This window comes from Crocodylus porosus, unplaced genomic scaffold (assembly GCF_001723895.1).
Source record: "Crocodylus porosus isolate Cpor-Errol unplaced genomic scaffold, CroPor_comp1, whole genome shotgun sequence".
In the NCBI taxonomy this organism is placed as follows: Eukaryota; Metazoa; Chordata; order Crocodylia; family Crocodylidae; genus Crocodylus; species Crocodylus porosus.
Window position 1 is genome coordinate 59,845,326 of NW_017728931.1, and position 25,335 is coordinate 59,870,660.

The following is a 25,335-nucleotide window of genomic DNA, read 5'->3' on the forward strand; positions in this document are numbered from 1 at the left end:
CTTCACAGCAGAGGTCTCAGATCACTAGATTTTTTTTGCTGCTTTACTTTGCCAGTTGTGAAGGCTCATGGTCTGTATGTGTATGTGGTGTGGTTTTTGACCTTAACCATTTACCATGCTTAACAGGTGTTCTTGCTGACCAGCTCTTCTGAGAGTGGGTCTGACTCAGTGCATGACTGTTGGTGGAGAGGTGTTCAGGATATGAACTGAACTGTCAAGGAAGAAGACTAGACCTCCATTCAGGAAGCCTCTACCACTGCTCGTTAATGGCTTTGGATGCACATGGTCTGCCCAAGACTTGGCTTTGACTTTATTGGCCACCAATGTCTGTTTTGGCTCCTCTGCTCTCTCTTGGCTCCATTTCCTGAGGTTTCTGGTTTCCTGACTGAGGGTAAAACGTGTTTTTGACAGAAATGGTGGTGGCCTGGGGGTGGAGGGTGGCTCAAGAGTGGGAGAGAGAAGGGGAGGAGCTACTGATCAGGGATGATAAATAAAAGGGCCCTTCTTTTCCAGCTAAAGCTACCGGACGCTGGGAGAACTCCTCCTCAACAAGAGCCGCAGACTGAAGAATAACACCTTTGGTGAGTATGCAAGGACATCCCTTCTTTTCCCTGACAGTTGTTAGTAATTATTGTCTGTGCAGTTCTTTGCAGCTGTACAATGTTTGAAACTTGCCTGGGAGTCTGTAATATTGTTGCTATCCTGTCTATCATAACAAGCACAGGGCTACTTTCTCAGCTCTGTACCCTATCCCCACACAGCAGAATTCCTTACAAACGTTGTGGGTACTTAATCTTAGTTCCTAAGTCTCTAGTGTACTGTTAGATGGCAAAGGCAGAAAGAAGGGAGTTATGCCAGGATGTGCTACTTGATATATGTACATGTGGGCATGCACTTGGTAGGATTCCTAGGAAGGAGTATGTGTTTTAGGAACCTCATGAAAGGGTGGGGATTGCTTTGGCCAGGCAAGGGCTTCTGTCAGTGAATGTGGTTTTCTGACTAATACCAAGGGATGCCTACTGTGGGGCAGCTCACAATGGCAGCTAATCTGTCTTTGGAAAATGCTGAGGGTTTGAGGAAAAGAATGATGTATTCATGCTGATACTATATGGGACACTTCCTTTACTTCTGCGGTGATGCCACAGGATGCCACAGGAGTTCTGGGACCATTGAGTGACTGCGGGAGGAAGCAAAGGCTAGGGTCAGTGAGGCTGAGGACTCAGCACTGGAAGCCAGGGCAGGTACACGGAGAGGACTCAGTCAGGAAGTGTAAGTGTTTCTGTCTGGATGTTCCCATAGCCAGCATCTTCTCTTGCCTTGACCTTTTAGCATCTGTTTTTCTATGCCCAATTTTTTTATCTCTGGGTCCTCTCCTGATGTCTTTTACTTCAGCCTTCCTTTTTTTGGCAGCAGTGAGACTCGCCTAACTGCCAGAGTGCCTATCAGATACAGGAAACCTATAAAATCCACCCTCTGGGGAAAAAGAAAAACAAAACTCTACACTTTTTCTCTAAATTTTCTTTACCCAAGGCAGTAAAATCTCCCTAAGAGATTTTAGCAATACTCTTAAAATCTAGTAGGAGGCACTGGGAAGAAAGGGAGCTGGGGCAACGGGCTCAAAATAGGTAGGAAATATTTAGCCTCCAATTCTGTTCTCTACTTGTGCGCACTGGGGTTTCTCATCATCCCCATTAAAGCATGGTATTTGCATAATCTGAATGGTGTATGGGAGCTGGGAGAGTGGATGGGGAAAAAATGGGGAGGAATCCATCTCTTCTGAGTGGGGAAACAGAAGGAAAATATCTCATTCTTACTGGGGACTCCGCTTATAGGACTCATTTTAGGGTTTTTTCTTTCCTAAGGATCAGAGATCCTGACCAGGGCAGGGAGTTTGGAGTCAGTTATTTCTTGGCATCGTTAAGGTGATTTACAAAGCCTAGAGTTATCTGGTTCCTTCACAATTCAGTTGTTCATCCCAGCAGGGAAGGGTTTGATTTTTAGCATGACTCTGGCACCTTTGCAGATTAAGTAACTGCCTCCACTAACATAGTTGCATGTGGGGTCTGAATCCCTCAAGACCTAAGTGTAAAACTGAAATTGCAAGGTCAATGATGACAGTTGAGCATCTATTTCAGTGAGGTCAGGGAACGAACTGATCTAAGTTTATGCCTGGACCAGGAGGCAGCTCCAGACTCCTGCAATACTTTGAATCCAATCCCATGGGCAAGAAATCAGAGGGCTGACCACTGACAGACTCTGCAGTACTTTGGGCCTCTTCTGGCATGCAAAGTAAAGGGATTGTAGCAGTTTTGAGTCCCTAGTTTGCTGGAAAGCTATTGGCACCAAGCCAGCCAGCAGCTATGAGGGATGACTTTTCTATTTACTGAGGAAGATGAGACTTCTCTTCCCAGAGGAGCAGAGCATATATGCCAGTGGGGGAAAATATTGGGAAAAAAAACCTAGTCAGAATTGTAGGTGCTACTGCAGTAGAAGTTTTAATCCTTCATTATCTCTACAGAGACCATCTTTTTAGGACTGAGGTGAATGGGGTGTGTTTGGGGGAAAGAGGAAAAAGGAACTCCCTTGAATTCCAGTAGGGACTAGCTTGAGTAGAAGCTGAGGGTGGAACAGTTATTTGACATCAGATTTTCCCATCTTTCCAGGAAACAGGGAATCTGTTTCAGTCCCACCATTCATAGGGCTGGCAAAACAGTCTGGGCTCTGTGTAGCCAGACAGAGTGTGGCAAGGGCTGGAAGAAGAGTTCAGAGGTGGAATGAGAATAGCCACCCTGTAGATATAGGATAAATATACACCCCTCTTGTGGGGCCCTCACCAGTGTCTGGAACTTATTCAAGATATGTGGCTGAGCATTTCTGAACATGCAATGTTAATAGCTGATTTGCTTTGAACTAAGGCACCCTCCCCTGAAGCAAGAGTGGTGGAGGGGAGGGAAACATGCCTCGCCCACCATCAGGGGCTGATTAAATCTGTTAAAAGAGGATGTTTTGTAACAGCTCTAGCAGGAATACATGCCAGCCAACCCTTACCTTTCCCAGGCCCCTCCATCTGATTCCTTCCCTCCCAGCCACTATTTTTATAATAAACACTCTACTGCTAACTTTGCAGCCTGCCCAGAGTCTCTGGCTGCCCTCAGTGGAAAGAGTGACAGCATACAAACAAGACACACGCGCACACAATGCGGACCATCATCACCCTCGCACTTCTGGCTGTCTTGGTGATGGCAGCTTTCTGTTATGGTAGGTGACTTCTTTTCTTGCAGTTTGTTTTGGACTGACAGCTAGTCACAGGCATGCTGAAAATATTTCCTTCATTTGTTTGTCCATTTCTTTTTTGCTTTTCTCTGGCCTGCTCTCTGTATAATCCCCCCTGCCAGCCTGCTAGACCCCTCTCTTTCTACACCGGAATTCAATCAGCTCGAGATAGTTCTGTCACTAGTCTAGGACTCCCTGCACTTCAGAGCTGCCTTGTCTGCTGCAGATCCTTCTGTCAGCAATACCTGCTGCTACTACCTCCCCAGAATCCCATTCTTTTGAATCAAATATTGAAAGAGGAGATGAGAGAGACCTAATCCTGTAGCTGTTCCCTTAATTACCATCAGTTACAGAAATCCAGGATGGGAGGCTTTTTTTTTTTTTTTTTTTCTGTTTTTTTTGCACCGGTCCTGGAAGCACTGCAATACCAGGTCAATGCATGGAGTGGATGGAGCACGCTCCAGTTCCACCACCCAATACCAAAAAGGATCTGCTCAATATAGACCTCCTATGGAGGACATATCAGAGTCCAAGAGAGGTGGTGCTTTCCCCTACCTTGGAGATGGGAGGCAGAACAGGGCAGTATATATTTAACAGTGATTCACAGGCATATTAGGGAAATTCCAAGGATTTATCCCCTGTATAATTCCCAAAACCTTTATGCTATGGCAAAGTGGCTTTCCAAGATGCCCCTCAGTTGCGGCCCCCTTCATCCTGAGCTGCCTGTTTTGGCTTTATAAAAAATCAGTGAGCTTTCTCCTCATACTTTCCTTATCTCCTTTTTCTCTTCTGTGTTCAGTTTGTATATAAATGCATAGCTTTAATAGCTGAATTACCTACATTTCCATAGAATCTTCAACCTGAGATTTTACAAATGTTAATTCATTCAATAGCTATCCCCCTCCATGTTTAGAAGGAATGTAGTTGTCATATCTGTTACAGAGACACAGAGAGTACATAGCGGAGTGGTTCTCAACCTTGTTAGGCTTGGGGCATCCCTCGTTAGACTCCAGGCACCTCTTAGAAAATGCCAGCTATTAGTTTTCACTCATTTTTTACTACAAAAAACTGATAGAGTAATTCTTCTGTTGCAAAAAACTAAAGAAGACAATGACAGGTCAGAATATTTTTAACACTATGAATTCCTATTTTCAATCTCTGGGTTTATCGTGTGAATCATGTTTGTACACCTGATAGTGCTAACATTATCTGTCACCTAAGGCACCCTTGAAAGGATCTCGAGGCACCCCAGGTTTCTGCAACACCCTGACTGAGAATTACTGACAGCGGAATAGAAGTTAAGTGACATTCCTGAGGAGCCTAGAGTAGATCAGTGGCACAACCCCAAGCCCTTATTCCGTTCACTGTTCTGACACTAGGTTACACTGTTTCTTCCCCTTTCCCTTCCTTTAAAAAAATAAATGAGACATTTCTGTCTTTCTTTCCTTCTCTTTATTAATGGTGACAGAAAGATACTGTGTTGCTCAAAAAGACAGTGTCTTAATGTGTGTTTTTCCTTTTTTTCCTCTCAGAGTCCCACGAGAGTATGGAGTCCCATGAGTTTACTAGTAAGAGACTATTTTACTATTTGATTTAAATTAGAGAGGAATGAAAGCACTCTGATATTCAATTAGCTTAACTTCTCTATTAGAAGTATCAGCTGTGACTGGCAAGCAGGAGACTGGGAGATGGATGGAAATATAGAAGTGGGGTGGGGAGGAGAACAGCTCATCGAGGCCAACTGGATTTCTTTGTTGACTGGATTTTAAGATGAATGGGAGAGAAGCAGAAAGATAAAATATACCTTGAAGCCAAATCACAAATTTCTCATGGTATTTTCCAAAGTCATATCTAAAAAATAACCAAAAATAGATTTGATCATGGTTGCTTGCATTTGAGATTGCCCAAAAGACACAGAAGCAGGGATATTGATAAAAAAAAATGTGCTGAGTCTCAGGAAGGCTATATCACAGAGTGCTGCAGGGATCATTGGCAGATCTGGCATTACAGATCTCACTACAATTTTGCCTTCCCTTCAACCTAGAAGGGTCAGATAAGATTGCTAGCTCCAGGTCTTTAGACATGTGGCATCCTTTGAATTAAAGCTGCAGCAGATAGCTAAGCATCTGATTCTTCATTCAGCAACCCACTGCAAATTAAATGGCTTGTGAGCTACCTAGTTACAAATGATCTACAAAGGCCCATCAAATCAAGAAGTTGCTGAGAGGGTATCATAGGAGAATGATAGAAAGTTTAACACTCTGGGGAGACTGAGTTATGAAGAAAAAAAGAGCCAAGATCTACACCAGAGTCAAATAACAGCCAATGGAGTTAGGATAAGCAAGGACAGATTATTTGGCAGATTGAAATACCATCAAGCAAAACCAGAGAACCTACTGAGAGTTTGTCAAGGATCTGATATCAGATAAGAATGGGAAAGGGTGGAAGAGACACTGTGGTAAATACTGGATGCTTTTCATTTCAAGCAAATATTAATATAACATTTTTTTAAAATCTCATCAGGTCCCTTTGTTACCAGGCAAAGTGCTCATGACTTTATGAGACTGGATCCAAGACAAAAAGCTATTATGCGCGAGAGGTATGTTTTCATGGGGTCTCAGGAGACTGGTAAAATATGTATGTGTATGTGGCTCTCCTAAGCATGTTTAGGTTGGTGCCCTTGTTACAAATAGCACTGGGCTTCCTTTTGAGGTTTAAGTTTCCCTCCTATGTTGGTGTCCCCATTTGTTCAAAACAGTTTGAACATGGAACAAGATTAGTGACAGGAGTATACCTGAACAGTCTCTCTGCCATTAAGGCAATAATTAATTAGTCCAAAGAAAGCAATAGTAGAAAGAAGGAAAATCACTAATGTATGCCCTGAAAAAAAGAATGATCCAGAGATCACCCAATCTAAGATTTGATGACCTGGGTTCTGTTCCTTGATCTACCACGGGCTTTTTATGTGTGCTTGACCTCATTTGGCCTCTCAACGCCTTCTTCACATCATCTTATTTCAAAGCAAAGCTTTTCTAGTATTGGGAATGGGAGTGTTGCATTTCTGTTCAGCATGTATCTGCCCTTGTTTTCAGATACAGTTATCAAACAGGGAGAAAGTTCCCTCAGGGTAAGGCTATACCATCTCCAGAGCAATTCTGTTACCATCACTGAGAAAAAAAGTCCTGCTTGGCACTGTGTGCCAAAAACTGTTGTGTGCTCACTTTTTTGGCATTGGTCCTGTGAGATGTTCTCAGGTTCCCAGTCTTGGGCGTGCTCATGAAAGCAGCACTGCTTACAGCCATCTGTGTTCTACCACTACATTTTTCACTGTGCTTTATCTGCAGAGTGGGACTGAATGGGAATTTCTTGTTTCTTGCCAGTGGCCTCGGGGAGGCCATGTAGATAATATGGACATACCCTCATTAAAGGATTTCAGTGTGGCTACCCTGAATGAATAACAGACACGAAGTCTACGGTAGTTAAGCTAGCACTGTGAAATTACCCTTTTAAAACAAATAAGTTAATATGTTCCCTATAACAGTTCCAGATGGCTCCTTCATGGGCCATTCCTGTTCTCTGCCACTATCCTTGGCAGTGTGAAAGTGTAGAAGAGCTTAGGTCATCAGATTTGAGTTACTTTGGAAGCATGAACTGCTTTTCAACCAAAAAGCTTTGTGAGTCTCCATCTGCTCTAAGTGTCACTTGAGAAAGGGCTTAGTGCAGGGAGTTTTCTTGTCAAACTGAAACGTCTTTGACTTTGCTTTGAGTTTTTAGTTTTTAAGCTGCAGAGTGGAGATGCTCTCAGATTGAGAGAACACTGCAGTGTAAACTGGGACTTAAGTGGAAAGGCAAGGCTGAAAAGAACCACGGACACCAATACTTTAAATGGCATTTCTCTCTAACCTCACCTCCATACCCTCTTTCTCTCCCCTCACTTTTACTGTAGGATCAGAGAAAGACATAAGAGCCCCCAGGAACGCCATAGAGAGATCTGTGAGGACTACTACCCATGTGAACGCTACGCCTACCATCATGGCTATGCTGCTGCCTACAAACGTTTCTTTGGGAAGAGGACAACCAAATAAGGGTGACAACTGCCCTACTCCAGGACCTGGAGCCTGGGTTCTGTACCTAGAAAGAGTGATAGCTCTGAAAAATATTAAGTCACTTGTTAACCGTATGCTATCCTGCCTGCTGCTTCACTCTTCTATAGAGTCTCTGTTAATTAGTGCAAAGCTGATGTAGTGGAGGTCAGACAGGAATCAGGATGTGGGTGTTTGTTACACAATAAACTGCTGGTTTGATACTATCTCTTCATGATTCAGAGTCTTCCTTTAGATGGAGTGGTGGTTTCTACAATAATGTTTAATTTCTCTCTCCAGACTTAATGCTGATTCTGTGATTAAATGTGAATGCAAATCTTAAAAGGTGTAACACAATTAGGACAGTGACCTTCTATATTCTGGAGACTGAAACTGGTTTAATTTCTCCCAAGTGGCCAGCAAAATTTGGTGCCTAACTTCAGACATCTCAAAAGAGCCAAAGTAAAGTGGGTTCTGAAAATAAGACCCCTTTTAAATGTGTCACACAGGACAAAAGCTCACTACTCACAAGCAAAACATTAGACAACCAAGTTAATCAGAGAAAAAGCCTACTAAATGATACTCAGTAATAGCTTGTACGTATAGCTCCCCCTTGTTGTGGTGCAGGACAACTCTGCATACTAGAATATGTTCTCTGGTCCGGGTTTTATCCTTGGTCTATAGTTCTGCCATCACTTCCCTTTGAAGCTTGGTCCACTGTATATACTACATCACCTTCCTTTGAAATGCAACCAGAAGTGTTCTCACCAAAAAAAATGAGAAGATGTTCTAGGAGAGAGAATCTATTCTCTTTGGCTCAGCTGTTCTCTCTTGCTGAGCAGGAAACCGATATAACAACTACATTCCTTCTAAGCATGGAGGGGGATACCTATTGGATGAATTAAAATTTGTAAAATCTTTGGGATCTTCAGGTTGAAGAGTCTATAGAAATGTAGATAATTCAGATATTAAGACCATGCATTAATATACAAACTGAACATAGAAGAGAAAAAGAGATAAATCTTACAAAAGGAGATAAAAAGAGTATGAGGATAAATCTCAGTGACTTAATAAAGCAAAAGCAGGCAGCCCCGGATGAATGGGGCTGCAACTGAGGGGCATCTTGGAGAGCTCACAGATGAAAATAACCTCCTTCTAAAATATATCCTTCCTCTCCCCGTTGGCACTCTCCTGAGTCTGTGGAGTCCATGGAACAGAAGGAAACCTGAGCTTCAGAGCACAGTACACGTGTCTGGCATCTAAGTACAAGAACACTGTGGTAGATACTCAAGAGTAAATATAGCATATTCTTGACTGTACCTTTGAGGAAGCAGGAAAAAATATAACAAGGGTTTTCTGTGATCTGTGTGTACTCAGAAATTATTTGTAGAGTAGATATTTCCCTGGTACTTGGACTAGTCAGTCTATGCATAACTTTGAAAGATGAAAATCTATCATATAGAATGACAAGTGTGTTGCATATTAAATGAAGACACATTTTAAGATTGAAAGATGGCAGTTGAGGAGGAATATGTCTTCAAAGAACACTAGTTGAAAAAAAATATTCCTAACTGTTAGAAAGCCAAGAAATTCAAAGTTAAGGTTACGCTTCAGAAAATAAAACCACAAATGTTTAGAAATGCCCAATAATGTTTTCCCCAAATAAATTTAACATTGCCCCCCAACTCTGTTCAAATCTCATCCAAAATCAAGAAATGACCTGGTCCCTGAGCACCACACACAGACCACCCAAAGATTCCTTCCCATTTCATAAGAGAACATGAACAGCCACCTCACTGTACCTTATACCAACACCAAAGACATGGACTTTTCACTTTATCAATAAATGCTGACACACCAGAATGTTCTGGCATAATCCGATATAAATGAGAATGTAAATATCTCCCCAGTTCATTAGCGACCACAGCTGTTTGCATATCTGCAGATGTGGGGATCATAAAACACAAAGTCTTCTGTATCTGCTAAATATACCCTGTTTCCGCATTCAGGGACATGCATGAAAACCAAAAATTAAACAAGTGGAAAAGATGCAAGGCAAACCACCAAGGGCTATAAGGCATGAAAGATCAGTTTGTTGATATACTATGAGATTAAGTACTAAGTCATATCTATTTTGAAATATGCATCTCTCACTATGAAGGTGGTTAAGAACTGGAACAAGCTACCTAGAGAGGATGTGGAATCTCCGTCCCTGGAATTTTTTAAAGCAGGTTAGACAGACACTTGCCTGGGATGGTTTAGTCAGAAATGATTCTGCCTTTAGCAGGGAGCTGGATTAGATGACACTGAGGTCCCTTCCAGCCCTTTGGCCCTATAAATATACTCCAGCCTTTATGAATTTAATAGGTGAATGCTTGGAAATACACATCATGTAAGCCTTGATTACTCTTTTTATATGAAAGCCTAATCAAACTCTTTGTATGAGCGTTCCTATACGAGGAAATTAGTGTGGAGTAAGCCATGCTATGAAGAAGAGGAGGAGCCAGTGTGCTCTAAATTTGCACCCCAGCTTAGTGTGCACTTTCTTGAGCAGACAAGCCTTGAGACTGCAAGCCATTTACGTTCCAGTGCAGTTATGCAAGATTTGATATCCCGGCATAAACCCAAAGCAACCCCACAGATTTCAGTGGAACTGCATCAGAGTAAACAACAGCAGAATTTGTTTCTGACATTACATGCTCATGAGAAAGGGTGACAGAGGATGGATTGGAAACAGATTTGTTTGGTTGGGGATCGACATTGTTCATTTATATATATATTTTAAAAGATCATTGTCTTTCATGGCACTTGAAGTGAGCAATAGGCATTTTCAATTCAATCTCTGATCTAAGTGGCATGGAGTTTATGTCCTGAAATTCCATTTAAGTTAAAAGAAAATATTTCTAAAAGGCTGATCTGTGACAGAAAACCAAATGAGTTAAATATTTCCACATCGCGCTACCATGGGTATGCCTATATTTATAGATAGATGCATGTTTAAGATCATTTTCTAGCACTAAATGTGTTTCCAGATCCATTTTCTCTCTGCCTACAACACATCTTGTACTATTCACTAAAGCCATCTACATTGCACATACCATGCCCTAAGCCTTGCTGCAACATGTATCCCGTTTTCCTTTGCACCATGGTAAGCATAGTCTTTCCAGGTATCAGTCCATGAATCACCTGACTTTCTTCATTGGCCCTGAAGCTGGAAATCATTGAGGCATCAACCTGTGTGGGCTGGAAATCACTGCTGTTGCCAAACATGTTGTTCAGTTTGCTCATATCTTAGACCACCAGTGTAGAGAGAGATGCTGGAGAGTTGCAACCCCAAGGTTTGGAACCACTGCTCTAAACATAGCCTTTGCTCCCACACTCTCCCCCAGTCCTCACATATCTTAGAAATCATATCTTAATGGCCACATGGGTCCATTTCTCCCATTCCCAGTCTTTCTTCATGTTACTTGTCTCAGACCTCCTGTCCCTCCCACAAAGGGTGCCCTTAGTCCTGCTTCTTTCCTGGCAAAACTAGATCTGTTTATCTCTAGCATGTTGAGAGGCTATTCTGACCTGAGACTGAGGAACCATGAAGTCTGCAGATAAGAAAGAAAATGTTCTGTAACCATTGGGCCATGCAGATATTACCTGTATTGGGTCACACAGATTAAAATAGCTATATCCACTCACCAGAACTCTAGGCAAGGGTTATTTTGTGATATTTTTTATTACATTAACTGGGTAACTGAGGGACAAGTTTTTGGACACAAAGTATTAGAACTCAACATTTAGATTGACTGGGATGTTTGAGGGCTCAGTGGTGCTTTTAAGGTGGAATCCACAATGCTGATCAGAACTGATAGATAGAAATTGAGCAAAGGGTATTTTTTCTGTCTTTTTTTTTTTTTTTGATTGGCTCTGCCATCTGGAGTTAGGGGTCTGCCATGGAACTTCTTGCCATGCACCTTCCCCCTTCTTCCTCCCTTCCTCCCCCGCTTTCAGGAGAGATTTATAGTGGGGCTCCCTGAAACACCTTGTTCAGTCTCCTTCCTGTAGCACCCTCCTTCAGCCAGCCCTGGCCTGGCTTCTAGAGGGGCGAGCCTCTGGGTTCAAGACCCTGGCTCTTTCTCAAGGTAGGCAGGTGCCAGAGTGCTGATGTCCTAAACAGCACAGCAGACAGCTCTGCTTCAGTTTTACTGGGCCAATGCAGTTCCTGCCAGCACAGGGCTAAACAGCCTCTGAACGCGCTAACTTCACCTTGGCCATTGCCTTGTGTTCTCCCTGTTCTCCCCAGGACTCTGCTTTTTCTCCCTCTACCTCCCTCAGAGACTCCTTTTCTTCTGCTCAGGCAGTGTTGCACCTTAGTAAGTGTAACAAAACTATATGGAAGACTAAAATCACCCAATAAAATGAAACATAATATCTGGAAGCATTCAGGAAGCAGTCTTTAGTACCTGCTGCAAGGCCCAGACTGGTATGTTCCCTGCAGGTGGAAAGGGCATCTAGATGTCCTACTATAAAACTGTCTATAACAAAAAATGTTCACACTAAGTCCTCTAAACCGTTCCCCAGCAAAACTCAGAACTTCCCCCCAGAACTCAGCCTCATTGCAGGGTCATGTGGATCTGCATTTCCCTTGTACAAGCACAGAGAGAGCATGGACACTTCTATACTCCTTTAGCACACTTCTGTTCTCTCCTGTGAGAATAGCGCAAGTGCCTACCACGCCGTCCTGAGCACATAAAGAAAGCAGAGAGAAAGTAATTGTTGCTGGATGATGTGATCTGCATAAAGGAAGATAATGGCTCTTTGAAAACCTTCCTCTGGATCACGTATGTTAAAGGTAACCAATATCTGGTCATAAATTCTTAACTCTTTTAAACGAGCTAAAGGCATCAATGGAGCTAACAGGATAGTCACATGAGCCACATCCAGATGAGTGCGAATGTTTGGTTCCCTGGGAACAACTAGCAGTGACACACCTAGTGCCACTGCTATTCGTCCCTGGAGAGCACCCATGCCACATGCCCTCTGGTGCATGGCAGGTTACCCCAGGTGGGTTAGGGGAGGCTGAGTCCAGCAACTGTGCTGGCCTCAGCAGCCTTACCCAGAGTTCTGGGGGCTGGGAAAGTTGTAGCCATGTTGCTCTTGTAGCTGGGAGCCTGGCTGGTGGCCAAAGTGTGGCTCTGGCTGGCCAGGCTCTGGTTTTAGGCAGCACTTGCTGCCTCCATGTGTGCCGCCCCACTTTTTTTCTGCATGAGTTTTTTTTTACTTCAGGATCTCCTGGGGTCAAACCCCTCCCCAGCCTGCCCCCCCCCCCCCATGCTGCAAGGTAGCACAATGGGAAATGCCTGAATGTGTGGTGTTGCAGATGGGTATGCGGTGCCACATACCGCATGGCCACACTCTCTGGTGGTGGCTGTGGAGTCTCTAGGTCTATTTTTTTGAGACATGAAAAAAACAAAAAAATATTGGAAACCTCTCAGGAATAAATAAAAAAAAATCCTTTCAAGCATTAAAAACTCATATTTTTCAGAGCACTTTGCCTGAATTGTCTTAAACTTCCAACAACAGAAATCGATCCTGCAATTGCCATCCCCCAACACACAAAGACTATTTTAGAGAGGCTTCTGAGGGAAGAGTCAAAACTAAGTTCATAATCAGACCTGGACTATAACTTTGAAGAATTTAGCATTTTTTCCGAAATAAAGACGCTACATCATGACAGGTTGGTTTCTTCCATTGTTCTTTTTTTTCAAGCAGCTGAAACCACTTATTCTCTCAACATTGAGCTGTGGAATGTTTGTAATAAGGCTATTATTTTTTTCTGTTGTTTTTCTTTAGGAATTGTGTTAAGCGATCCATAAAGTCATCTGGAAATGCCATGAGACTGAGATGAATGTGCAAAGGCTGCCAGGACCGGATAGCTCCTGGCCCAAATGAAAGTCTTTGTGTTGGAACTGGGATGCAAGGTTTAAGGGCCTCTAGCCAGACCTCTGATCTCTCCAGATGATCACAGGATATAAACTGCAGCCGAGAGGCAAGCTTCAGAGAAGCTTCAGAACTCTCCAAAAGAAGCTCTGGGACTGTAAAAAATATATCATCCAAAAAAGGGGATGAGGAACTTTTTGGTATTACTAATCCTGACCCTGACCTTGGTAGTCCTTTGCTGTTGTGAGAGAGGTAAGGGGATATTACATTTATTTTGCCTGGAATATTATCTGGGTGTCTTACTGAACACTTAGATTCTGAGAGGGATCTCTGATTAAGAGAAATCCAGTTTTGGGGATAGTCTATGTACAAGTGGTTATGGCACAGGTTCTCAATCCCAGCCATGTAGGTTGCACCTGACAATGGATTTGAAGGTCCCCAGCCTGATCCCTAATGAATATTTGGCTTCACTAGGATAACAACTATTGCACCATTGGACAAGGGAGAGCCTCAGCAGCTGGTTTATGATTTAGATAAATTCTAGATTTGGATGAGGGATCTGTCCTGTAGGTCATGACTCATGTGAATCAGCAGAACTGCTGAGACTATGGGGAGGATGTATTATCTCTGCCAGTACTGGAAAGCTATATTGCATCTAGCTTGAGGACAAAAAAACAGACCTACCTTTTAATTCTATTGACATATGTGGGACTGGGAGAATGTTACATTGTTAAAAATAAGTTGTCCCTTTTCAACAAGAACAGTTAACATTTAGAGCTGAAATAGCTGCAGTGCTTTTAATCAGGAGTGAGTGCATTACCAAAAATGCATGGGGAAAAACAGATTCTGAAACAGCAAATATTGAAAACTTGCTGTGATGGGGGAGTGAGCAGGGCTAAGAAGAGGAGGATGAAAAGGGCCCTGCTATTGTCTGTATTGTATCAGTTGTCAGCCTTACATGCCCGCTTTCACTGGCATCAGCTCTGCGATTTTTTAAAGATTTACAGTGTGTATATATCTATTCACACAGATCTTATATGTACATAAGATTTGCAGTATATGTATATATGTATACATACATACACACATATATGTATGTATGTGTTTATGCGTATATATCTACACACACACATACATCATTGCAAAACTTATATATATATAAATCTTATATGTGTGTATATACACACACATACATTGCAAATCTTAAAATATATATTTATTTAACAGCTCTCTCACCTGATCTTATATTTGGTCACTTCTGCTTTTTAACTATTGTGTACCATGACATTCAAAATTCTTGGTTTAATTTTCTGTCAGTTTTTATGTGCTGTGAAAAATGCTGGTTGCTTTAGCAAGTCTCCCTAGAGATATTCAAAGGGCTCCATCCCAGTACGAGTTTGCATCCTGACCTCTGACATGCCATCAAAAACGGTTGCCTCCTAGAATATATCTGTATGAAATACCAGTACTTTGGCAAAAGCTAACACTTGAACTCTTTTGAGGATAAAAAAGCAATAAACAAAGCACTCTCTATTCCCTTCCGTCAGTGACCTCTTCAAAGGAGGAAATGAAAGGGTAAGCAAGTCAGTCACTGCTTGCTCCCTTTCCTTACTATTATCTCTCAATAGAATCTGCTTGTCCCATTTGCTGGTCTTGTTATTCAGGATCTATCAATTCCTAGGTTCCAGGCTCATCTCTGCCATTGACCCTCTACAATCCTAAGCAGTCATTTAATCTCTCTGTACTTTAGATTTTTCACTGTAATACAGGGGATTATAGCATTTTTTTTACTTATGAGGATTAACAAATTTGTATGTGAGAAGAACTTTGAGATCCTGCAGCAACAAACACTAATAAGCTGTTACAGTGTTCGGAATTGCTGTTCTGTTGGACTTATTGTTGCTAGGGGGTGGAAGCTGGGCTGCATGTTGGTGTTCAGAACTCTAGAGGACAAGAATTTCAATGGGGCAGCACTACAGGGGTGCAAATACACTCCTGGGGAGTACTGGGCCAGGGTGATAGTGAAGAGGCTTCTGAGGAACTCACTTTAAAGTGAGGGACCTAGTTCAGTTGGAGGATGTTCCAGGTCAACTTCCCCCTGCTGGCTTTGTGAGTGGGTTGATTGCATGGGTCAGAAGAGGAGCCGGGGCTCTTTGAGGGTGAAGGTCACAAATTCTTCCTAGGGGACTTCAGAGATCATCAAGGGTCAGAGCTGACTGACCTTAGTACATAAATTAGCATGCATCAAAGCAGATTCAATTCATTCAGTTTGTTGGACCATGCTAATTAGTGTGCTCCAGCAGCCTCTGCATCCTGTGTAAATGGTGGCAGGGGTGTTTTAACTAAAGCTCACTGAGTGAGCCCCTGTCACCATTCTGAAGCACAGGATACTGAATACAGGGGATGCTGTGTGTGCTTTAATTAGAGCCGCTCTCAGAGTCACTTTAGTTAAACTGCCTGCCCTCTTCACTTTGGAGCACGTGTATAGATGCCCTGGATGACTAGAAGGCCATTAGTGTGATGTGATCACTTCTCCTCAGTTCTGGTCTGTGAAGCTGCACAAGGCAAGGGTGACTCTACATATTTTTGGTTCTGTCTGGTTTTCACAGTCCCTGTCAATAGTCCACAGTTCCCTAATGATCAAAGAAACACAACTTCCCCTGGCCATATCTACACAGTTAACTTAACATGTTCAGCAACCATGCCTTGGAGCATGCCTCACTGCTCTGGGTCAGCTGACTCTGAAACAGGAAACAGTGTGGCTGTCTCCATGCACGGCTGGGTGGTGATGGAAATTACCCCAGCCCCAAGTTAAGTAGTCTGTTTGCTTCCTGTGTAGGAGGCATCCCATGCAGAACAGAGCAGTGTGCTTGCGAACACTGCTGCCCAGTGCAGTAGATTTACCACATATAGCCACAGCCATGCATGGTGCTATGTTTATGCTAGGGATTTTTGCCAAAAAATGCCCCACTGTTTCCATCCCGGCTAGAAACTGTTACAAACACCAGTGAGACTGATAGAGCAAATGTAGGGATTCTTTTGCCCCAAACTCCTGCTGTAGACAAGACCTTGGGGGGAGGGGAGGAGTGGGTGGCAGGGGCAGAGAGACAGAATTTCCTAAAGTAGGTAATTGGGTTGTTTAAAAATGGAGGAAGATCTAGTAGTCATCTACTGTGGGCTTTTCAGGACTGGGATCTCAGGCCTGGTGTCTAGGCAGTCTCTGCTTACTTGCTCTGTTCTTTGTTTTCCAGATCTAGAACACTCCTTGGAATCGCACAGTGCTGAAAGTGAGTCATTTGAGTAGTTTGCCACCACTGACCACTCTGTACTTTACTGCCGTGATCTCTGAATTTTCCATGTTTGGGTATTAGGGAATGACTAAGATCCTTGCTGAATCCTATATCGTTTCTTTCTCCTCCTTTGCTTGACTCTGGTCATACACAGCAGGTGTCGTGAGGCTTCTCATCTTAGCTGAATGAATGCCTGTAGCAAACATATGGTCCAGGCTTCTTCAGAGTCAGAACTATGGACTCTCCAATCATGAGGGAGCAGGCACCAGTGACATGAGGAGGAATTTTTCAGGCCTCAGATATCACATGGCACAAGACAGGCCTTTTCAAGAATCATGTGGCCTTCAGAGGTACAGAAATGAGGGTGAGGGCAAGGTGAGGGGGTAGTAGAAGGTATACCTACAAAGGATGCATCAAAGTGCCAGGGCAGGGTTTTTGGCTTAAACTAAAAGGAGTCAAAAAGAAGCACAAAGACAAGTAAGTGAGTTCTGCTGGCTTGTCAGGGCAGGAGAAGATGGTTGCCTCCACCAGGATGTAAGGGGAGGTGGAATGACAGATCATGTGTCTACATTGCTGTACCGGGTTGTAGTGCCATCAAGCAGGCTACAGGAGGGCTACCCTCCTGAACCTGCAGTGCAGCTGTGATTTAGTAGCAATGGGTGAGCACTGATGAATGATAGCTAATTAGTCAGCCCCAGAGATGCTAACAGTCCTATACTATTTCCAGTTCCAGAGGTAGCCCATGGAAAACAATGCAGCATATCTGAAGGCATTACTGCCTGGCAGTGGTAAATCTGTGTTTAGACATGGGTAGAAAGAGCTGGGACTTGGAACAGGCCTCAGGCAAAAACCTAAGAGCATCTCAAATCTGGGACAAAGTTTTAGATCACTAATTCCAACTATCAAGAAAAGAGGGGTGGAGTGGGGTTGAACTATGTACTCTCTGTGCCTGCTCTGTTCAGAACAGGTTGGAACCAGAATTTGGGGCCTAACATATTTATGTGATCCTCGTCTGTTTTGTGACATGACTCACTACCAAAATCCATTTGGAAAATCTTCCAGAACTCTCTGGTTGCATTCAGATGAGCGAGCACATGCCTGTTATGGCACCTCAAAGCAGTTTGAGACACCACAAGAGGCACACTAAGAACAAAAAGATGTTTCCTGCACTGCATGCAGGAAAAAAAGTGGTGCAGGGTACATTTCTGGAGCATGCCGAGAGGCAACCAGAGGCTGAGTCCTCCAAGAAGATACTCTGGCACCTGGCCAGAGCATCTCTATGGCTGCCCCGTGCCTCTGTGTTGCCTCCTGCCTCAGCACAGTCCCCTGCCTAGCCCCCCACATAGCATACAGCACCCCCCTCCTGCATGGTGCACAGCACTGCCCCCCACAAGCAGCAGCTGTTGGGGCACTCATGCCCACTCCTGGCAGAGACCTCTGGTGGCTGCACATGCCACAGGGCATGGGCCCTCAAACAGGAGCAGGCTGGCTCTTGTCTCCCAGGGTCCTGGCACTGCATACAGAAGCTGTGCACCCTTGGGCCAGGCTGGGTCTTGACTCCAGGGAGCTGGCTCAGCCCAACAACAGCATGCGGGGTACATGGAGACAGGACCTGTGCAGGCCCGAGGGCATGCGGCTTCTGCATGTGGTGCTGGGATCCCAGGTGACAGCAAGAGCTGGCCTGTCTGCCTGAGAGTGTGTACCAGGCGGCCAGGCCCACGCTTTGTGGCATGTACAGCTGCTGGGTATGAGGCCACGTTGCACTGCTGGGGGTCTCTGCCAGGGATGAGTGCCCTGATGGTTGCTGCTGCTGGGGACATGGGGGTGCTCTGTGCACTGGGGGGGTGGGGGACATGCAAGGGACCCACCCCTCCTGAGCAGTTCTCCTGCCACACAGTCCCTCCCATACCCACAAACTCCACCACAATCTACCCACAAACCCCCACACCCCCAAATCACACCCACAAACTCCCCATCCACATACCCACCCCCAAATCCCACACCCACAAACCCCATACCACCCAAAACCCCCGCATAAGCCCCACACCTCCCCCACAAACCCCACCCCCATATGCATTCCCATCCCCAGTCCCACAAATCTAACACCCCGTGTGCCCAGCCACCAAACTGGACAGGACAGGACTTGCTAGCAGGAGTCATGGCTGCAGGGGCAATGGTCACACTGCAGCCCTGCCCCATGCCCACACATCAGCCCCAGCCTGGGGGTGCTCCTGGTCCCAGGAACCACTTGGGGGGAGTGTGTGATGGGCTGGGGGAGGGGTGGAGGTGGCAGCAGGTATATGTGTGTGTGAGAGAGAGAGAGAGAGAGGCTGGGGTTGGGAATGGGGGAGAGAGGCTGCCATAGATGGGCTTGGAGCCCCCCTGCCCCACTAGAGCAGCCTGTGCAAGGGGAGACCAGTTTGGAAGGGAAGGGGCTTGCCCAGCCCAGTCCCTGAGCCCCAGCTGAGGGCTTCCCAGGAACAGCATGGGAATTACTGGGCCTGGGTACAGGCATAGGGAGCAGAACAGCAAGGGCTGGCACTGCTCAGAGCCACAAAGCAGTGGGTGATATAATTGCAGCTGGACTCATGTCCTGGTGCTGGGACGGAGCTAGGCCCGGCCCGGAGGGAAATAGGGAGGCAGGCAGGGGCCACCAGTCAGGAATAAGGGGTTTGTGGGGGGCTATGGGTTGAGAGTGAGGGGCAGGGGCAGGGAATCAGCATATCAGTATTGCTCAGCATCCCACATCCTGGTGAGTGAAGGATGCAGGAGCAGCTCTGATTTTTCTATGACAAAAAAGGTCCCAAAACCAAAAGCAAATGCCAAAGTGTATAGATATTTGGAATTAATTTTGTGATGATAATAGAGGCACTGGTAGGCTTCCAAATTGCTTTAAAATGGTAAATATATCAATGACACATTGCCCAACTGATCTCTCTATAGATAGTGGTGTTTCATTTTAATTGCAGAAGAACACAGATTTGGGGTATTTTAATGAGAGAATCTGGTTTTTATCAGAGAATTTGCAATTTTTAAACAGGGAACACCAGGATCTCTGACAGTGAGGCAAGTGGTGAGACCTGGGAAGTGGAGGTTGCCCAGGGCCAGCACCGGGGACCCAGCTGGAAGGCAGATGAGGTGGCTGACCTCCTGGACATTTGGGGCCAGGAAGACAGGCAGCAACAGTTCAAAGTGGGCCACCACAAGAAGCACATCTTCTGGGTGATAGCTGCCCAGATGGCAGAGAGGGTACACCAGAAGACATGACAGCAGTGCCGCCAGAAGGCCAACTGTGCAGCCAGAACCCACTGGCAGCTGGCCCAGAAGTGCAGGCAGCTTTGCTGCAGTGTGTGTAACACAGCCCAGGTGGTTGTGCGGTCCTTGTCTGGAGCTGGCAGGCACACTGACATGGGGCTGCAGGTCCAAGGGAACAGATACTGTCACAGGTGGCAGCAGGGCACAGCTAGGCAGCAGCCCCCACTGCCAGACTGCTGCAGTGCGTAGAGGGTGCAGTTGCCACTTTAGGTTAGGGCTGCTTCAGCAGTCCAGCTGGCACAAGGGGCTAGTGTCCCCAGATACCAATTGCCCAGGCCTCAGAAGCTCCTGAAGGCAAATAGCCCTGAGCTGCTTGCCAGGGCACCTTTTTATACTGCTGGAGCCAGCACAGGTGAAAATCTGGGTGAAAATCTGGGAGGAGCTGGGCAGGATTAGCTTACCCCAAGTGGCACAATTTGCCCCGCCCAAAGTGCATGTTCAGGCATGTGTGCTGAGGCACAAATCTCTGGCACAAATTTGTGCCGCTGCTATTTGAGCAGCTGCAGGCTCACATGACTACATATGTGGATGAGCCCTCTGTTTTTTTCTGCCTCCACTGGCTAAAGGATAATATCACTGTGTGGAGTTATAAAAGTTGGAATTTCCCCAGAGAGCCAATCAAAACACAGGGGGATGGAAAACAAAACCGTTCAAGGAAGATTGTCATTTCTGGCACCTTATTAACTGGTGGTTTATGTGCAGATAGGATTTCAGGCCTGACCCGAGCTTAGCTTGCCAGTTGGTCTCCAGGGATACCTTCCCAGAATACAGACATCTGAGCTCTCTTCCTTGCCAAGAATTATGGCAACAGAAACATTTCACTGGCACCTGTAACCCTGACATAGAAAGATGAGATTAGCCAGGAAGGGTCCCACCTCTATGGCAAGGCCTGTATTTCTGTCTCAGTGTTTTGCAAATACTGGCATAAGGAGCACTTCTTGCACCATTTAGTGATCACGGGCCTGCTTCCATTGCCTCTATACTGTACCCAAGACCATTCCTGTAAAAGCAATCCCTGCCTACTCCCACTCTGTGTGCGCCAATTCTTGGAAATGAGGCAATGCAACCATCACTGGTATACACACTCTTACAGGCTGTAAACAGATGTGGCATGATGAGGCACCACTCTTACAGGCTGTAAACAGATGTGGCATTTCTCCTTCTGAAAGCCTTTTGTTCTGTTTTAGGTATCTGTGCAGTATGCAAGATAAAATGTGCTTACTCTCCCCTCCCTAGCAACACACACATACACCCACCTACGCACAGAGCTGTGAGTGTCTGTCAATTAATTACAGCTCATTTAACTTATACTGCAGTTCCTCCAGGGGCAAGCCAGTTATGGCCACCTGCTGTCAGAGGAACAGCAAGGTAGCTTGAAAGGGCTACATTTGTAAAGGACCATGCTGCTCCTGTTTTGATCCCAGTTAAAACCTGTGACAACTGGGACTGCCAGGTATGGAAATGAGATGACATTAGTGTGGAGGCTGAGGGAAGTGCAATGGGAACTAGGGCAAAGTGGTCCAGGCATCTCTTTGTGCAGATATCCCATCTCCAGCACACAATGTAATATTTGCCCCTGTGTCTCTAACTCATTTTATTCTCCCTTGGCAGGTATCAAGATAGGAAAAGAAACTGCTAATGCCTTTGTAAAGAGGAAGAAGAGGGCCTCCTCCTATTATGAATGGTAAAACCTCTCCCTGCCTCACATGTTAGACTTAGTACTGAACTCTACTCTGATTATGTAAGAGTGGGGAGGGAAGACAATGATGATTTGGTTCATATTAGTACCACCATCTCCATGCATGAAAGAGAATGTTGGAGACACTGGAAGTGGAAAACATCTTTCTAAAAGCACTATTAATATCCTTGAAGAAGTTCTCTGAAAAGGATGGGTTGTTGGCTCTACATTGCCCCCTGGCGGAGCTCCCAGCAGACAGGACATGTCCAGGGGTTTTCAATGGTCAGTGTTCTTGTGCTGCTGGGCACTTTTTCCCATAGGGACAGGAGGTTGCTGTATACATATACCCTAAAGGCCTTGGGCTGAAGTCCCAGCTGATAGATTGCCTGGAACAGTAACCTGGGAGCTTGTGTTTTATCCTCAGCTGCTACAGTTTCATGGACAATAAAAATGGGAACTGGGTTTAATTTCCAGGTCGTAGAGCCCCGGGGAATGAATCAAAGGGTTTTAGCCCTTTGTAAATAACTAAAGCAAACAAAGGAGTACATTGGTGGGGAATCACTTTCCTTCAGTTCAGCAAGTGGCATGGAATGTGCCCCAGTGCAATGACAGACTATGACCAAAGGCATCTTTCTGTTTGTCTACTCCAGGTACCTTGAAAACTACAAGTCCCCAGCAGAGCAGAGGCGTGAGCAGTGTGAAGAATATTTACCTTGTAGATATCACTCCAGGCAAATGAGATACCGTTTTGACTATCGCCATTATAGTGAAGAGTACTGAAAATGCGATTGTCCCCTCCCTCACCTAAGTAGGGTCCAGTTTAATTCCTATAAGGATGTGGGTTGTGGGAGGGAAGGAAAGAAAAGGGAAAGGTAGACTGGGCCAACCTCAATTGTGTGCATCAGCAATGAGAGCACAAAGGCAATATTTATCCCGATTTTCAATTTTCTAGTCATGGATTTTTCAGCATTAACTGTGCAGCTTTCACCATGGACATTTTCCTCCTGTGGTCTCCATGGTATTTTAAACTTCCTCAGTGAAGTGTGATAGCCTGTTTTATTTACCTGCCAACAAAGCTCCAGAGCAAGTGTAGGAAGAGGATATCCTTCTGAAGAAGGATTTGGTGCTTATCCTGAGCATCTATTACTTGGAAGCAGATGAGCACCAGCAGCATTGGTAGTTCTGTTGAGATAAGCATCTTCATTTATATGCTTCATTGAATTTCTTGGATCTGAAAGGAAGTGGGGCGGGGTCGTGGTAATTTCTGGTTCTTACGGTACAACTTGTTTTTGGTCTGTCTGAAAATAGCCAGACGGAAAGCCTTTCTTCATAGTTTATTTGACACTTAAGTTTCTAGTCCTGGCTGAAAAAAATGCAGAGAGTGGCAAAAATGGAATGAAAAATTAATAGAACTTTTAAAAACCTAAAACAAATTAAGGTGGGGTTGAAGTTGTGTCAATGCTTGGTTTACATATCCTCTTTCTTCTATGCAAATTCCTTCAAATATCTTTTATGAGTATTATGCATTATCAACTTTCAGAAGCCTCTCGTATCGTCATATATCATATGTCATATTCTGTGAGGAAGAAATGAGTATCTTCATAGAGGCAAGCTTCAAGAGACTGGAAACAAGTGATTTCTCTTCATTTGCATGTTGGCTGGTGAAGTCATCCCCAGTTGCTGACTGTAATAAATGTGGGTTATGTAAAGTGGGTTCATGTTCTGCTCTTCTCTTCATCTCTCTGGCTTCTACTGGGGACATTTGACTAGAATGGAAGAGTGGGCTGGAAGATAAAGTACTTTTTTTGGAGTTGGGTACTAAAGAGCAGGAAACATCAATATCTGCCTTGATTCTCCTCTCATGTACCCAAATGTAAATCTGGAGTAACTATGTATGTTGGTGTGACATGGGAGGAGGATCAGGTACATCCTACACTGTTGTCAGCTGAATTAAATCTTTTTTCTCTGCTCTTCAGGGAAAATGCAGTTTCCATGTCCATTTGAACACAGTTAGTGGTATAGCAGTGAGCCCATTATTCTAGAACCGACAAGAATGCACAAATATGGCAGATTTGAAACTCACCATACATATTGCTATTAGACAAAAACAGAACAGGATATTGCACTCAGGATTGTCCAGGGACCAAATTCTCAGATGGTGCAAATCAGCATAGTTCCATTGATTCCAATGAAGCTATACTAATGGAAACTACGCGAACACATGGGCTTGACCTGAACAAAACTCATTAAAACAAGTGGAATTTTTGCTTACAGAAGGACAGCAGAATTCCATACTATTAATTCCTTCTATTGTTTGGACATAGATTTATTTACAACAGTTTCCTCCTCCTCCTCTTCTTTTAAAGTAAAAAAAGCAAACTGCCTGTTGAATCTTTTATTACTGTTTTTCCCTTTCAGTTAATTGATTTAGTGGAAAAGTTGTCAGGTTTTAATTTTGCAGTCTGATTTGCGCCAGTTGAATGTTGCGCCGATCCAGGGCTCTTTGAAGCTGGTAGCTGGGTGCCGGGATGGATCTGATCATAAGTGCCGGGACCAAGGCCTAGCCAGGGGGATGTAACTTCCATTTTTAGCTATATATAGTTTTCCAGAGCTCATTCTTGTAGATCCTCTGCTGCTGCCTTGTGGCCATTTCATTTAACTTCATTTGATGAAATCAGTTGCACCATGACACCCTTTGACATTTTCAAAGCTCTGCATAAACGTTGGGACCCTGTAAGCCAAGTTCAGGTTAACTTTCCATTAATTTCATACAGAAATATATACAAAGAGCCCTAAAGGTCCAATGTAAAGGCAGAAGGCCTTATCTATCCAGTCTACTTTATGAAGTTCAAATTTGGAACTAAACACAAATATTCAATATCTCCTGACTTTTCCTATACCCTAACTCAGTGGTGTGCAGTCTTTTTCATACTGGGCCCTTTTCATTCTTGCTTGTATCTAGAAATGACATCCTGCTTGTTTAGGAATATGCAAGACGTGGAGGTTACCTTGTCTTACTGTCAGGGTATCCCCTCGGCTACCCCCAGCTTAAAAGCTCATCTATTAAGATTCAGAGACAGATGTGGTTGAGTGATTCAGAGAACTATATGTGGATTGGCTTTTTTCATTACTTTTTCTTCTACATTACAATGTTACATCATCAGGAGAAAAGTGTCATCACTTCAGGCACATCTTGCAACACAGTGTACTAACATTTTGAGAGTGTAACACAGCTGAGCTCTAGGGGTGGCTGTGACACCCCCTGGTGGCCCCATAACACTTGCCCTGCTCTGCCTCTAAGGTATCCTCCCCCGCTATGCCTTGATGTAATTATTGGATCAAAAGTGGGGCTGCCTTGGGAGTCCTAGAGTGAGACTTACTCTATCCACTAGCCAGCAGGTCCTTCCTGAACACCACTGGGCTTGACCTTGCTCTTGAGCTGCCTGGGTGCTCTCTGTCCATCTGTGCTTCAGGATACCTATAAGACTTAAGGGCTAGTTATATGGCTCCATCTGCCCCTACACTGTATCCCATGCCTCCCAGGTGTTGCTGTACCATCACTCTCCAGTTGGAGTTTCAGCCTACTTAGCCCTCACCCCTTTTCTCTAGCTGAGCTTTCTAGCCCAGGCCCATTGTATTGGACCAGCTCTAGTCTTGCCCTCTTGGGCATCGGGGCCTTGGCCCCTATCTCCACCCCTCTCAGGCATTGGGCCCCTGGCTCAGCCCTGCTCTGGGCTCTGTGGCCCCATGCTCTGCCCTTCTTTGC

General features: G+C 44.7%; 2 protein-coding genes across 3 annotated transcripts; both read left to right on the top strand.

The window, feature by feature from the left end:
* The first annotated feature begins 496 nt into the window (after positions 1 to 496).
* MGP (matrix Gla protein) lies at positions 497 to 7,582 on the top strand. Its single transcript, XM_019545179.1, has 5 exons — positions 497 to 581; positions 3,128 to 3,258; positions 4,806 to 4,841; positions 5,797 to 5,872; positions 7,220 to 7,582. Exons 2-5 carry the CDS (start codon positions 3,198 to 3,200, stop codon positions 7,356 to 7,358), a joined length of 312 nt encoding a protein of 103 aa, XP_019400724.1. The 5' UTR covers positions 497 to 581; positions 3,128 to 3,197; the 3' UTR covers positions 7,359 to 7,582.
* Positions 7,583 to 13,314: 5,732 nt separating this feature from the next.
* LOC109316823 (matrix Gla protein-like) lies at positions 13,315 to 23,282 on the top strand. 2 transcript variants are annotated; one of them, XM_019545180.1, is made up of 4 exons: positions 13,315 to 13,538; positions 16,538 to 16,573; positions 21,503 to 21,575; positions 22,220 to 23,282. In XM_019545180.1, exons 1-4 carry the CDS (start codon positions 13,472 to 13,474, stop codon positions 22,347 to 22,349), a joined length of 306 nt encoding a protein of 101 aa, XP_019400725.1. In that variant the 5' UTR covers positions 13,315 to 13,471; the 3' UTR covers positions 22,350 to 23,282. The 2 variants fall into 2 exon arrangements, with proteins under 2 accessions (XP_019400725.1, XP_019400726.1); XM_019545181.1 differs by lacking the exons at positions 13,315 to 13,538; positions 16,538 to 16,573 and adding an exon at positions 16,703 to 17,364.
* The last annotated feature ends 2,053 nt before the right edge of the window (positions 23,283 to 25,335 follow it).